Source organism: Colletes latitarsis, chromosome 14 (assembly GCF_051014445.1).
Source record: "Colletes latitarsis isolate SP2378_abdomen chromosome 14, iyColLati1, whole genome shotgun sequence".
Taxonomy (NCBI): domain Eukaryota; kingdom Metazoa; phylum Arthropoda; class Insecta; order Hymenoptera; family Colletidae; genus Colletes; species Colletes latitarsis.
Genome location: NC_135147.1, coordinates 15,711,787 through 15,729,051, shown reverse-complemented (window position 1 = coordinate 15,729,051; position 17,265 = coordinate 15,711,787). Strand labels below are relative to the sequence as shown.

The 17,265-nt window shown below is 31.2% G+C and overlaps 1 protein-coding gene across 4 annotated transcripts in view; it reads right to left on the bottom strand.

The window, feature by feature from the left end:
- Arms (Ankyrin repeat-rich membrane spanning) overlaps positions 1 to 17,265 on the bottom strand; it is a 162,320-nt gene that overhangs the window by 73,880 nt on the left and 71,175 nt on the right. The window contains exon 1 of one of the 4 annotated variants that reach the window (XM_076782301.1): positions 15,532 to 16,361. The exons of the other annotated variants lie outside the window; for them this stretch is intronic. Coding sequence (XP_076638416.1) covers positions 15,532 to 15,720 — 189 coding nt within the window. The 5' untranslated portion in view covers positions 15,721 to 16,361. Of the gene's footprint in view, positions 1 to 15,531; positions 16,362 to 17,265 lie in introns of those variants that run through there. 4 annotated transcript variants of the gene reach the window in all.

Below are 17,265 nucleotides of genomic sequence, written 5' to 3'. Positions count from 1 at the left end.
AATTCGTATTTCATTTTTAATCAATTTGGTTGGCGCTGTACAGAAAAGTTGTTTAATACTTTTTTGTAGGTATCCATGAACTCTGGTTCCTCCCAAAATTTCAATGAAATATATTCACTATAGTAGATGTTATGGCTGTTTGGAAATTGGACCATTTTTAGGGGTTTTTTTTTACTTTACGGGGTTAAGGAACAACTTTTCGAATGGTCTTGGAATTTCTACATATTCTTCACTAAAATACGCATTGTTTGCCTTTTGAAACATTAAAATCGTCCAATCCGTTCAGAAGTTATGGCGTTTTGAAGATACGCACTAAATTTTCGAATGACATTTGTGACTTGAGATTATATTTTGGGTAAGGAATTTTTTTCTCCAAAATGGTTAGGATTTCAAGGGTATATCTACTGACCAAAAGTGATTATAATTGATCCCTGCAATTTAAAATAATTTTTCCAGAACGATTTGAAATTTTTCTTTTGTCGCCGAAAAATTCCCTGTCGATTTTTCTTAAAAATATGCTTTTCATTTTTAATCAATTTGGTTGGCGCTGTACAGAAAAGTTGTTTAATACTTTTTTGTAGGTATCCATGAGCTCTACTTCCAAAATAAATTTCAATGAGATACACCTACTACTGTAGGAGTTATGGCCGTTTGAAAATTGGACCATTTTTATAGGGGTTTTTTCACTTTACGGGGTTAAGGAACAACTTTTCGAATGGTCTTGGAATTTCTTTATATTTTTCACTTAAATACGCGTTGTTTGCCGTTTGAAACATTAAAATCCTCCAATCCATTCAGAAGTTATGACGTTTTAAAGATATACATGAAATTTTCGAGTGACGTTTCTGACTTGAGATTATATTTTGGGTAAGTAATTTTTTTCTCCAAAATGGTTAGGATTTCAAGGGTATATCTACTGACCAAAAGTGATTATAATTGATCCCTGCAATTTAAAATAATTTTTCCAGAACGATTTGAAATTTTTCTTTTGTCGCCGAAAAATTTCCTGTCGTTTTTTCTTAAAAATTAGTTTTTCATTTGTAATAAATTTGATTGGCGCTGTACGGAAAACTTGTTTAATACTTTTTTGTAGGTATCCATGAACTCTGGATCCCCCCTAAATTTCAATGAAATATATTCACTATTGTAGAAGTTATGGCTGTTTGAAAATTGGACCAATTTTATAAGGTTTTTCTCATTTTGTGGGGTTAAGGAATAACCTTTCAAATATTTTTGGAATGTCTACATATTCTTCACTAAAATACGCATTGTTTGCCTTTTGAAACATTAAAATCGTCCAATCCGTTCAGAAGTTATGGCGTTTTGAAGATACGCACTAAATTTTCGAGTGACATTTGTGAATTGAGATTATATTTTGGGTAAGGAATTTTTTTCTCCAAAATGGTTAGGATTTCAAGGGTATATTTACTGACCAAAAGTGATTATAATTGATCCCTGCAATTTAAAATAATTTTTCCAGAACGATTTGAAATTTTCCTTTTGCCGTCGAAAAATTTCCTGTCAATTTTTCTTAAAAATTCGTTTTTCATTTTTAATCAATTTGGTTGGCACTGTACGGCACTGTACACTATTGTAGAAGTTATGGCTGTTTGAATATTGGACCATTTTTATGGGCTTTTTCTCATTTTGCGGGGTCAAGGACCAACTTTTCGAATATTTTTGCGATTTGTACATATTCTTCACTAAAATACGCATTGTTTGCCTTTTGAAACATTAGAATCCTCTAATCCGTTAAGAAGTTATGATATTTTAAACATTTAGATGAAATTTCGAGGAAGCATTTCTTCGGACCTGAAATTATATTTTCGGTAGATAATTTTTTTCTAGAACGTGAGTAGGATTTCGAGGCTATGTTTAATGACAAAAAATGATTGTAATTGACCCCTGCAACCGAAAATAATTTTTTTAGAGCGATTTGAAAAATTTTTTTTCACCTAAAAATTTCAGCACCTACCCGATTTTTTTTCTCGAAAGTGTGCAGGATTTTGGGGATATGTCTATTCACCAAAAATGATTGTAATTGACCCTCCTAGCTAAAAATTATTTTTCCAGAACGATTTGAAATTTTTGAATTTAATTGTTAATAACTTTTTAACGAAGCCTCCATCAACAAATTGGTATTCTTGATTTTCGTCTTATTTTGGCCTCTAGAATCTCCCATTAAAATTTTTCCCAGGAGTGGTCGAACACTCTGTATAACGAAATTGAAACACGTGTTCCATTGCAATTTCAGCTTATATCTTAGTCGTTTCGAAATGCAAACTTAATGTGGTATACGCTGGAAAAATGATGGCATTGTTGATATTGCAATATTACACCGTAAATTCCCGCCGATTTCAATTACATATTTATATTCTGCGATAAGGGCGACTCGATTATGCGATTACCGTGCCGCCTATTCAGTTTGTCGTGCATAAACTGAAAATATTCCACGATTTAATTTAAAACATGCTAGTGCTTAGAACCAAAAATGGGCAATATTTTTTACGAATAACAAAAAAGGAATAAAACTAATGTACTACAATTTATAAGTGACGCTTATTTAATTAAAAATTAAAAATTTCATTTCTCCCATGCGATATATTTGACCAACACTTCAAATTTAATATTAAAATTCGAATTTTAAAAATTTGAATTTTAGTATTAATATTCAAATTTTTAATATTTGTATTTCAGTATTAATATTCAAATTTAAAAAATTTGAATTTTAATATTATAATTATAGTATTATACTACTACAATATATTCAGTATTATAGTATTTTAGTAATATTAAAATTCGAATTTTAAAAATTTGAATTTTAGTACTAATATTCAAATTTTAATAGTAATAATATTCAATACAAATTTTAGTATATAAATTCATATTTAAATTTTACACTAAATTTAATACTTGTGAATTTTAAACAATGATAAATTATAAATGTTATGAAATTACAGGTATATCATCGTACTATTAAATATGTTTATTACTCACACTATAATTTGAAAAAATGTGTCCTTAATAAAATATATTGGAAATTCGAAAAATGACGTAGGAAAATTTTGCACCGTCTAACACGCTCTACTATTCTACAAAGATTTTTAAACAAATACATTGAGGCATTTGGAAACTGCAAACGAACTTTACTTCCTTTTTTTAATGAAACTTATTGTTTTTGTTCTTTTTACATAAACCAATTTATTAATCATTTTACATGTATAAGGTAAAATCATCGACAACTTAATTTTTAGTCTTATTTACTTACTGAATTAAGAAAAAAAATGACATTTTTTTCTGATAATTCTTAAGCTATAAATGTACATCCTTAAAATTATATTTCACTATTCACTGTACATTACAAAGTGCAATTTTTCCTGTGAAATACTGATTTTACCTCACTGAGAGATAATTGCAAATATAAAGGTTCCTTAACCTTTTTTTTTTATTTTGAATTTTATACCCTTTGCATACTTGATAGTATTTCAGTGAATTTTTATAGAATTTATTAAGCATTCAAAATCGCACTAAATTCGAATTTTTATTTATGGAGCATGAACAATGTTCGTCTGGTACTCAAAAATATAAATTTGTAAGTAGCTAAAAATTTTGCACATCTCTGCTTAGGGCACTCACTCGACAAATATTGTTTCAGCTAGAAAAATATTTTAGTTAGTAGAACTAGACGAACGAGGCTGCGTGTCCTTGCGCTAGTCGCGGCACTTGGGCCAATTAAACCTCTCAACCGACTAATCAATTGTGTACCGAGAAATCGTTTACTGCTGCTCGTAAAAAGAAATAACTTTGCCCAGACAATATGCGACGATAATTCAACCGCCTTGCTATTTTCTCCTGCTACGACGCGCAACAGTGGGGCAACTGCATTCCAAACACAGAAAAAATGTCATTTTAGACATACAGGGTGTTCCACATCTTCCCATACACACTTCAACAGTGGGGTCCACAAGTAAAATTAAGACTAAAGTATTATACAGGATTTTCGGCCATACCTGGGAAAAATTTTAATGAGGGATTCTAGAGGCCAAAATAAGACGAAAATAAAGAATACCAATTTGGTGATGGAGGCTTCGTTAAAAAGTTATTAACAATTAAATTAAAAAATTTCAAATCGTTCTGGTAAAATTATTTTCGGTTGCGGGGGTCAATTACAATCATTTTTGGTCATTACACATAACCCCGAAATCCTATCCACTTTCGAGAAAAAAATTCGAGTAAGTGCTGAAAGTTTTGGGTGAAAAAAAGACTTTCGAATCGTCTTGGAAAAATTATTTTTAGTTGCAGCGGTCAATTGCAAGCATTTTTGGTCAACAGACATACCCCCGAAATCCTACTCAGTTTCGAGAAAAAAATTCCTTACGGAAAATATAATTTCTGGCCCGAAATGTCTGCCCGAATTTTCATGCGAATCTTTAAAACGTCATAACTTCTGAACGGATTGGACGATTTTAATGTTTAAAAAAGCAAATGACGCGTATTTTGGTGGAGAATATGTACAAATCGCAAAAATATTCGAAAAGTTGGTCCTTGACCCCGCAAAATGAGAAAACCCCCATAAAAATGGTCCAATTTTCAAACAGCCATAACTCCTACAATTGTGAATATATTTCAATGAAACTCTTTTCTGAAGTAGAGCTCATAGGTACCTACAAAAAAGTATTAGACAACTTTTCTGTAGGGCATCAAACAAAATTACTAAAAATGAAAAAGGAATTTTTAAGAAAAATCGACTGGGGGTTGGTGCCAAAATTTTTCGACGAAAAAAAAAATTTTTAATTCATTCTGAAAAAATTATTTTTGGTTGCGGGGGTCAATTACAATCATTTTTGGTCATTACACATACCTCCGAAATCCTATCCACTTTCGAGAAAAAAGATCGGATAGGTGCTGAAATTTTTTAACGCAAAAAAAATTTTTTAAATCATTCTAAAAAAATTATTTTTGATTGGGGGGGACAATTACAATCATTTTTGGTCATTACACATACTCCCGAAATCCTATGCACATTCGAGAAAAAAATTCTTTATCGAAAATCTAATTAGATGCCTAAATCGACGAAAAAAAAAATTTCAAATCGTTCTGGAAAAATTATTTTCGGTTGCGGAAGTCAATTACAATCATTTTTGGTGAATAGACATACCCCCGAAATCCTACCCACTTTCTAGAAAAAAATTCGAGGAAGTGTGAAATTTTTCGACGGAAAAAAAAATTTCAAATCGTTTTGGAAAAAATATTGTTAGCTGTGGGGGTCAATTACAATCATTTTTTATGAATAGGCTTACCTCCAAAATCTTGCGCATTTTCGAGAAAAAAATTCATTACGGGTGAAACTTTAAACGTTAATAACTTTTTAAGGAAACCTCCATCAACAAATTGGTATTCTTGATTTCCGTCTTATTTTGGCCTCTAGAATCCCCCATTAAAATATTTCCCAGGTGTGGCCGAACACCCTGTATACATTTGAAGTTCGCGCGCGTGCATGAGAAGTGGTTGCGTTTTTCGCTCACTGGTGGCGTACGTGTCTGTCTCTTCGTGTTTGATTCGGTGTAGTGTGATCGTCAGTCGTTATGAATGGTTGCAGCGGTTCAAAGCACATTATTCAAAGTGACTATCAAAAACCCATAACTCTAACACAAACACGGATTCAACATAAATTGTATATAATAATAAATAGATAAATTAAATGTTGAAATATAGTTTTCCATATCTTAATATGTATTTTTATTTGCCTCCTCATTTACATTATTATCTAATAATATTAAAATATTTCATTTTAATATTGAGGATGAGTACTTTTTGTTTAGAAAATTAGCTTCTTTCCTACTATGTACAAAGATCTAGACATTACGTTTCGTCCCTAGTCTAGGTTAGGTTAGGTTAGGTTTGGTTCCTGCCAATTGTTGAACCGAGTATTGCTAAAGGAAAAATTTGTTTAAATGGCGTCCTTCATAACATATTTCAAAATCATAAAAATCGGTGAAGAATCACTCTTTCGGAAACTTCAGCCCAAAACCTACCTTAATATTAAATAGCAATCGAATATTAACACGAATATAGTAATTGTACCTATGTATATGCATTGCCTACCGCATATTATTACTAAAGGAAAAATTTGTTTAAAATGGCGTCCTTCATAACATATTTCAAAATCATAAAAATCGGTGAAGAATCATTCTTTCGGAAACTTTAGCCCAAAACCTAACCCTAATATTAAATAGCAATCGAATATTAACATGAATATAGTAATTGTATCTATGTATATGCATTGCCTACCGCATATTATTGCTAAAGGAAAAATTTGTTTAAAATGGCGTCCTTCATAACATATTTCAAAATCATAAAAATCGGTGAAGAATCATACTTTCGGAAACTTTAGCCCAAAACCTAACCTTAATATTAAATAGCAATCGAATATTAACACGAATATAGTAATTGTACCTATGTATATGCATTGCCTACCGCATATTATTGCTAAAGGAAAAATTTGTTTAAAATGGCGTCCTTCATAACATATTTCAAAATCATAAAAATCGGTGAAGAATCATTCTTTCGGAAACTTTAGCCCAAAACCTAACCTTAATATTAAATAGCAATCGAATATTAACACGAATATAGTAATTGTATCTATGTATATGCATTGCCTACCGCATATTATTGCTAAAGGAAAAATTTGTTTAAAATGGCGTCCTTCATAACATATTTCATAATCATAAAAATCGGTGAAGAATCATTCTTTCGTAAACTTCAGCCCAAAACCTAACCTTAATATTAAATAGCAATCGAATATTAACACGAATATATTAATTATACCTGTGTATATGCATTGCCTACCGCATATTATTGCTAAAGGAAAAATTTGTTTAAAATGGCGTCATTTATTACATATTTCAAAATCATAAAAATCGGTGAAGAATCATTCTTTCGGAAACTTTAGCCCAAAACCTAACCTTAATATTAAATAGCAATCGAATATTAACACGAATATAGTAATTGTATCTATGTATATGCATTGCCTACCGCATATTATTGCTAAAGGAAAAATTTGTTTAAAATGGCGTCCTTCATAACATATTTCAAAATCATAAAAATCGGTGAAGAATCATTCTTTCGGAAACTTCAGCCCAAAACTTAACCTTAATATTAAATAGCAATCGAATATTAACACGAATACAGTACTTGTACCTGTGTATATGCATTGCCTACCGCATATTATTGCTAAAGGAAAAATTTGTTTAAAATGGCGTCCTTCATAACATATTTCAAAATCATAAAAATCGGTGAACAATCATTCTTTTGGAAACTTCAGCCCAAAACCTAACCTTAATATTAAATAGCAATCGAATATTAACACGAATATAGTAATTGTACCTATGTATATGTATTGCCTACCGCATATTATTGCTAAAGGAAAAATTTGTTTAAAATGGCGTCCTTTATAACATATTTCAAAATCATAAAAATCGGTGAAGAATCATTCTTTCGGAAACTTCAGCCCAAAACCTAACCTTAATATTAAATAGTAATCGAACATTAACACGAATATATTAATTATACCTGTGTATATGCATTGCCTACCGCATATTATTGCTAAAGGAAAAACTTGTTTAAAATGGCGTCCTTCATAACATATTTCAAAATCATAAAAATCGGCGAAGAATCACTCTTTTGGAAACTTTAGCCCAAAACCTAACCTTAATATTAAATAGCAATCGAATATTAACACGAATATAGTAATTGTACCTATGTATATGCATTGCCTACCGCATATTATTGCTAAAGGAAAAATTTGTTTAAAATGGCGTCCTTCATAACATATTTCAAAATCATAAAAATCGGTGAAGAATCATTCTTTCGGAAACTTCAGCCCAAAACTTAACCTTAATATTAAATAGCAATCGAATATTAACACGAATACAGTACTTGTACCTGTGTATATGCATTGCCTACCGCATATTATTGCTAAAGGAAAAATTTGTTTAAAATGGCGTCCTTCATAACATATTTCAAAATCATAAAAATCGGTGAACAATCATTCTTTTGGAAACTTCAGCCCAAAACCTAACCTTAATATTAAATAGCAATCGAATATTAACACGAATATAGTAATTGTACCTATGTATATGCATTGCCTACCGCATATTATTGCTAAAGGAAAAATTTGTTTAAAATGGCGTCCTTTATAACATATTTCAAAATCATAAAAATCGGTGAAGAATCATTCTTTCGGAAACTTCAGCCCAAAACCTAACCTTAATATTAAATAGTAATCGAACATTAACACGAATATATTAATTATACCTGTGTATATGCATTGCCTACCGCATATTATTGCTAAAGGAAAAACTTGTTTAAAATGGCGTCCTTCATAACATATTTCAAAATCATAAAAATCGGCGAAGAATCACTCTTTTGGAAACTTTAGCCCAAAACCTAACCTTAATATTAAATAGCAATCGAATATTAACACGAATATAGTAATTGTACCTATGTATATGCATTGCCTACCGCATATTATTGCTAAAGGAAAAATTTGTTTAAAATGGCGTCCTTTGTAACATATTTCAAAATCATAAAAATCGGTGAAGAATCATACTTTCGGAAACTTTAGCCCAAAACCTAACCTTAATATTAAATAGCAATCGAATATTAACACGAATATAGTAATTGTATCTATGTATATGCATTGCCTACCGCATATTATTGCTAAAGGAAAAATTTGTTTAAAATGGCGTCCTTTATAACATATTTCAAAATCATAAAAATCGGTGAACAATCATTCTTTTGGAAACTTCAGCCCAAAACCTAACCTTAATATTAAATAGCAATCGAATATTAACACGAATATAGTAATTGTATCTATGTATATGCATTGCCTACCGCATATTATTGCTAAAGGAAAAATTTGTTTAAAATGGCGTCCTTTATAACATATTTCAAAATCATAAAAATCGGTGAAGAATCATTCTTTCAGAAACTTCAGCCCAAAACCTAACCTTAATATTAAATAGTAATCGAATATTAACACGAATATATTAATTATACCTGTGTATATGCATTGCCTACCGCATATTATTGCTAAAGGAAAAATTTGTTTAAAATGGCGTCATTTATCACATATTTCAAAATCATAAAAATCGGTGAACAATCATTCTTTTGGAAACTTCAGCCCAAAACCTAACCTTAATATTAAATAGCAATCGAATATTAACACGAATATAGTAATTGTATCTATGTATATGCATTGCCTACCGCATATTATTGCTAAAGGAAAAATTTGTTTAAAATGGCGTCCTTTATAACATATTTCAAAATCATAAAAATCGGTGAAGAATCATTCTTTCAGAAACTTCAGCCCAAAACCTAACCTTAATATTAAATAGTAATCGAATATTAACACGAATATATTAATTATACCTGTGTATATGCATTGCCTACCGCATATTATTGCTAAAGGAAAAATTTGTTTAAAATGGCGTCATTTATCACATATTTCAAAATCATAAAAATCGGTGAACAATCATTCTTTTGGAAACTTCAGCCCAAAACCTAACCTTAATATAAAATAGCAATCAAATATTAACACAAATATATTAATTGTACCTGTGTATGTGTATACGTATGTCTTAAATACTCGTTGCAGGCCGTGACCTATAGTTTTGATGCTTCTAAAATTTCCTATGTTACAGTCAATTACATGTGCCTTCGCGTCAGTGGAACAACAGTTCACCTTTACAAACTTCCCGTGTAATTAGTAGCGCTAAATTTGGCGACGAGAAAACGGATGCTTGAAGTAATCGAGCGTAATTTGTGTCGCGTGAGCAACAAATGTTTCCTGACACTGTTGCGTTTGTCGTTTATCTTTCAAAGCACGTCGAACAATCTTGGCACGATCGCTGAGGCAACGCGCAGAACGGAAAACGGAGGAAAACGTGCTCCATTCATTTCATCTTGGACCAACTGTGGCTCCCTCGCCGTCACAAAATATATACGACGTTAATTGTACACGCTTGCCATAAATAAAATGGACGCAACGTCCACTATTCGATGATTCTTAAGATATCTCCCTAATTCTCGACTCAATTTAAAACGATATTTGAGAATTCTTTTTTTTTTAAACTATTTAACATATCGATTTTTAATTTTATATATATTGTTCTTGATACTTTTACAAATCACTGGAACATTTTCAAACATAAATGATTGATGTAATTGATTGAAATAAGGTAACAAATAATAAATAATAAATAATCATTTGTTATTTTTAGTTTAGAAATAATATAGAACACTAACTCTATTGTGTGTTCAGTTTAAATAAATTATTTTTAAATAATTTTTTTCTTTAATTACTTCACTCAAATGAAATATCGAATTCTATTACAAAAGCTAGATAATCTATTTTAATATATTATCGTATATTATAATTTTTGTCTAAATTTTCTTGTATCTCTTTGAATCTCAAAATTGAATTAATTAGACATTTTATATAAATCACCTTGTATATCAAATTGAGTACAAAATTCTGTAACTTTGCTAATGTTTCGAAATGAAATTTTTAATATTTTACAATTACGAAGGAAATGCAAGAAACTAAAATCGTATTCTAGAAGTTACATGCACGTGAACACCTTAGCAAACATGCAAATTTTCTCACTACAGTTATACCAACAGAAAAGTGATAGAAAGATAAAATGTATGCAGTGGGTAAAAAGAGTGTTTTTACTGTTCATTTTTGTTTTCGTTAATTCTCTTACATGTAGAAATAATTTGTGAAATATATTGAAAAGTATCAGGTCCCCTTGTATAGGAATTAAATAAATACATATAGACAATATTTAAATGTTAAAGACAACCACTTTAATTATTCTTTAGGTATACATAGTTTAATATAAAATAAATTGCAGTAATGCTGATCATGCATTTCGAACAAATGACTCGACTCGACTCGAAGAAAAGCACGGGAATCCCCGCAGGGTCTTCAACCTTATTATAGGTGGCGCCACTTTAGCCACGTACTTATTACCGCGAGATTATGAACGACTCAACAAAATAACTATTTTTAATATCACAAATATTCAAATTTGTGAGCCAAAAAGATATTCGTACGTTTATGAATATAACTATAAAATATAGAATTATACAATTTTATGTTATTACGACAAAAATTATGTTATCACTTATCACAAAGAGTCAGTAATAAAAAATAAAATATCTTTAATGTTTATTCGAAAAAATGGCGGAAAAGGGAAACGAAAATTTTTTATTTAATAGTTCCTAAAATTTCGCTTTCCCCACGTTTATGGGGAAAAATCATTTTCTATCAGATGGACAAGTTTTAAATAATGAGATATTTTGTTTGAAATTAATATAAAGTCATGTTTTACGTGTGCACAATGAAACTCACTTCTCTCATTAAGAGATAAACAGGTAAACAAATAAATTTTCAGTACACAAAACACCAATACACTGAAAAAGATAGGTCAATTTTGCAGATTTATTAAACCTAATTAAATATTAAACGTGTTAAACGTATTGTATCTCGGTTTCGAGTCGAAGTACTGTATATTTTAGAACAAGTTTTTTAATATAATATTTTGGTGTTTTTAATATGAAATAAAATCATAAATAAAATCTCAATTGAAAAAAAACAGTAAAGTAAAGGTACGTAATAAGATGAAAATCAAGAATACCAATTTGTTGATGGAGGCTTCGTTAAAAAGTTATTAACAATTAAATTTTTTCTAGAAAATGGGTAGGATTTCGGGGATATGTCTATTCACCAAAAATGATTGTAATTGACTCCCACAGCAGAAAATAATTTTTTCAGAACGATTTGAAATTTTTTAATTTAATTGTTAATAACTTTTTAACGAAGCCTCAGTCAAGAAATTGGTATTCTTGATTTTCGTCTTATTTTGGCCTCCTGAATCGCCCATTAAAATTTTTCCCAGGGTTAGCTGAACACCCTGTGTAGTTATTTAATCAGTTCCTATGCAAGGGGACCTGATATTTTTCAACTAAAAAGATAGGAATAAAGAAGTAATATTAAATAGAAAATGTCACTTTATACTTCTAATTCTATGAATCTATCAGTTCAACTCTAATATTACGTTCTCTAATGTTTTTTAGTAATGTTAGTTGTTGTTCTTTCAATTTGTTTAAACTTGTATGTATAATGTACACTTGTAGATAAATGTAACTATACTGGTGTACAAAAATTCCAAATTTTTGGCATAAATGCTTTTCAAAAAATATGTGTGAGAAGTCATTCGTGTAGAAATCAACTCGTTTTACAATTGTCTACCTAAAAGTACCTGGAAAAAAACCAGAACAATAGACGTATTTTCTAATCTCTAATCGTTCTCGATGCAGACGTTAATATGTTACGTAAATTGTATCTTTCTATCTCTTTAACTCTTGGTACAAATACAATGGCAATATACGAATATCTACCAAGGTGATCATGTATAATTTATACACATATACAAGATGTTCCGTTTTAATCTTTTCACGTCGTTATCTTCTAATCTGATGATTTAAAAATGAAATGTTTTACGTCAAACTTAGTTTGATCAATGACTACCTTCCAACTGGCGTCACTTCCAATAATTGATTTCATTCTTTTAATTTTATTTTTATACTCGTAAACGTAAGTAAACAAGTAAACAAGTCAAAGTAAAAAGAAATCGATGTTTTCGAAAGTTTCCAGTAGAATTCTTCCTTAAAAATATTTTTATGTAGAATATCAGAACATTGTACACATAAGAGCTAGAATAAAATAACACCGATTAAACGTTCTGGCAGTATAATCTGCTGAAACTAATTTTACACTGGATATTATCTGCAACGACATAATAAACAATTTTACTGAGAAAACAGCAAGACAATCTACAGAGTGTTATAAGTTTAAATGACCAAAAAACAAATGAATTTTTCGTTTGGAAGATATTCTTTTCTAAAGTTACAAGACTTAAGAACGGAATATGTATCGCCATTTTTTTCTCGTGATGCGCGCGCAGCTCGCCCCTCACTGCTTGCATGTCTCTCGAAGCGTGTGCATTCGTGACCCGCGTGTTCTGACGAACATGCAACTTTATAGTGTTGATTCTTCAATTACATTTATATTATAATTGAGTTGTTGTGCAATAAATCTAAATGCATTCCACCCCGTACGCCTAATTTCCTTTTCAGAAGATTACTAGTATTTTTATTAATTCGCATTGTAAAGAAAGCTCCTTTCATTCGTTCCAAGTAACAGTTCACTGAACGCTTCTGATAAAGGCTAATAATAATGACACTCGTCTTTACCACTAAATATAAAGATTGTGAGAACAGAAATACACACACCACGCCATAAAAAGATAGCATAACATATAAACATAATTTTTAAATATTTGTGAGGTAATATATCATACTACTTTCGAGATTTATAATATTTAATAAGAATACAAATATTTTAAATATACTAGTATACAGGGTGTTCGGCCAGCCCTGGGGAAAATTCCAATGGGAGATTCTAGAGGCCAAAATAAGACGAAAATGAAGAATACTAACTTATTGATGGAGACTTTGTTAAAAAGTTATTAACGTTAATTTTTTTCTAGAAAGTGGGTAGGATTTCGGGGGTAGGACTGTTCACCAAAAATTATTATAATTGGCCCTCGCATCTGAAAATAATTTTACCAAATCGATTTGAAAAAATTTTTTTCTTTAGGCACCTACCCCTGTCAATTTTTTTTTTAAATTTGTTTTTCATTTTTAGTAATTTTGTTTGACGCCCTATAAAAAAGTTGTCTAATACTTTTTTGTAGTTACCCATGAGCTATACTTCAGAAAAAAGTTTCATTGAAATATATTCACTATTGTAGGAATTATGGCTGTTTGAAAATTGGACCATTTTCATGGGATTTTTCTCACTTTACGGGATCAAGAAATAACTTATTCAATATTGTTAGAATTTCTACATATTCTAGACCAAAATACACGTAGTTTGCCGTTTGAAACATTAAAATCCTCCAATCCGTTCAGGAGTTATGACATTTTAAAGATTCGCATGCAGGGAAGCATTTTTGGCTTCATACTAGATTTTCAGTAAAGAATTTTTTTCTCGAAAGTGCGTAGGATTTCGGAGTATGTCTATTCACCAAAAATACTTGTAGGTGATCCCTGTACCTAATTATAATTTTTTTAGTATGATTTGAAATTTTTTAATTTCGTCTAAAAAATTCAGTACCTACTCGAATTTTTTCTAAGAAATAAGTAGGATATCAGGGGTATGTCTATTGACCACAAATGATTTTTCCAAAACGATTTAAAAATTTTTTTTCGCCGAAAATTTTTAACACCTACCCCTTTTTCGATTTCTCTCAAAAATTCGTTTTTGATTTTTAGTAATTTTGTTTGACGCTCTACAGAAAAATTGTCTAATACTTTTTTGTAGGTACCCATGAGCACTACCTTAGAAAAAAATTTCATTGAAATATATTCAAGTTATATTAAGTTATGGCTGTTTGAAAAGTGAACCATTTTCATAGGGTTTTTCTCATTTTGCGGAGTCAAGGAATAACTTTTCGAATATTATTTGAATTTTTACATAATCTTCACTAAAATACGCATTATTTGCCTTTCGAAGCATTAAATTCCTCCAATCCGTTCTGAAGTTATGATATTTTAAATATTTACATAAAATTTCGAGGAAGCATTTCTGACCTGAAATTATATTTTCGGTAATGAAATTTTTCCTCGAAAATGGTTGAGATTTCAAGGGTTGTCTATTGACCAAAAATGATTATAATTGACCCCTGCAACCAAAAATATTTTTTTTAGAACCATTTGAAATTTTTTTTTTCGTCGAAAATTTTCAGCACCTACTCGAATTTTTTTCTCGAAAGTGGGTAGGATTTTGTGGGTATGTCTATTCACCAAAAATGATTGTAATTAACCCCCGCAACCGAAAATAATTTTTCCACAACGATTTGAAATTTTTTAATTTTGTCGAAAAATTTCACACCTCGAATTTTTTTTTCAAAAGTAGGTAGGATTTCGAGGGTATGTCTAATGACAAAAAATGATTGTAATTGAGCCCCGCAACCAAAAATAATTTTTCCAGAATGATTTGAAATTTTTTAATTTAATTTTTTAATAACTTTTTAATGAAGCTTCAGTCAAGAAATTGATATTCTTGATTTTCGTCTTATTTTGGCCTCTAGAATATCCCATTAAAATTTTTCCCAAGGATGGCCGAACACCCTGTATAATAAATATATTTACTTCTTATTAATAATATTTCTTCTTTATAACAGGGGAGAGGAGGAGGTTGTAATAATATTTCCTGCCTAGGGGCATAAATAAAACACATGTTGCTCTATTTATACTTTAAAGACCAAAATCTTGACATTAAACAATAACGCAAAAAAAAAAACAAGTAAAAAACACTGATACTTCTTTTTCACTGATTTGTTCGTATATCATTTAAAAAAGCAATTTCACGACATGGTTTTTATATTTTTTCTGTACCTGTTTACTTCTGTTCCAGATCGATTGTATCACTTGTTGGCACGAAGAAAAGGACCCGTAACCGCGAGCCAATCCTTGCGGGATTAAGGACGGTAAGGAGGCAGCACTTCTCTGATTCGAAGTCAGTAAATTACTCCTTTCATTCACGTATTCCATGGAAACCAGGTCGATGTCAAAAAACACTCTCATATTTCAGCGATAGTAAGTGGCACTAGGTTGGCAGAAACGATCTTTAAAATACCACGAATTTGTTTGGATTTTTCGAAATTAATTCGCTCCATTTTTCGATCATTCTTCAACACATCGTATTTTATATTTGTAACATTAAATACTCGAATCCGTTACTACGCTCTTTTTATCTATTCTTTGTCGTGTCTGTTTCTGTGTTACGTGGTTTGCTTCTGTTTCGGGGAATCCCTTATCGCCAAGACTTCGGACGTATCCTTTTCGAGAGAAAAGTTTTCTCTTGTCCGTGTCTCTATTCTCACATGTTTGAACAGCCTTTCGATGATACGTGGTTACAGGGGAAAAAGTACACTTCGTCGATTAGAACGTTCGAACAATTTTTAGAACCTCTTCCGACATTTCGCGGCGCGAGTTGCAATTAACAACTTCCACGTACGAGTCTATCGTTCGACCGTTTAGAGGCCGGTAATTTATTTCACCTGGCATTCCGAACGCAATGTTTCCTCCCCGCGCGACAAAATCGCGTAGCACGTTCGCAAGACGATTTGCACATGTCGCAGGTTACATAACCTCCACGATTTATTGCTCTTTAACGACGACCGCAACGACACGTTCTTCCTCGACGTTTCACTTTTTCACGAAAGAAAAATTTCTACGAAGAACGAAAACCGAAAACTGAAAACATTTGTTAACACGTTCACTGTCAGATCGAAACCGTATAATATTCTGCAGAAGTAAAATTTTGATTTTAGACCGTTGTAAGCTACCTAACCTAAATTTTGTTTCGGTGCTTATTTTTGTAACCTTGTTAAAATTCACAAATTCTATCCAAATTTATTTCCTTTGAAGTCTTAATTTGAGAATTAGTTTTTTTAAAATTATATAAATCCTGTCGCCCATATACATGGGTGATGTGGCAGTCAAAGTGTTAACGAAGTCCATCGAGTGTCGTTATTGGTTTCGAAGCTGTGTCGCTGCACACCCTATTCCAACGATACTGAACACATTTTTGTAACACCGACTGTACGGTGACACATCGTATCGCGTTTGCATGGCACAACGATCCGACGCTTCTGACACTGTGTTTTTCTCGTACGTGTGGAAACGTTTATCTGCGAAGATTTGGATGTATCGAAGAAGTCACTAAAAACAAAGAGGCACGACCTACTACGATAAGCATTGACGTTTTCACTCGTTTCCCCAGCTTTTATCTAGCCACGCTGTTCGTCAATCCGAGGTGATGTTATCGAGACACTGGAAGCAACGACATCGACAGTGGCGTGACTAATTGTAAACATGTCGAACAGAGAAAAGTTCTCGTCTGGATAAACTTTGAGGTTAGATGGCAAAACGTGATGCAATGGTCGAAATTTCTATAAGAACACCATGAATAACTACCAAATTCATTCGCTTCGTTTATCCGGGGAGATTACGATTTCCGTGGCCCCAACTTTGAAGGTTATATTTGTGTTTTTGGGGTCATTCTAAACAAAAATATACAGGGTGTTCGACCACTCCTGGGAAAAATTTTAATGGGGGATTCTAGAG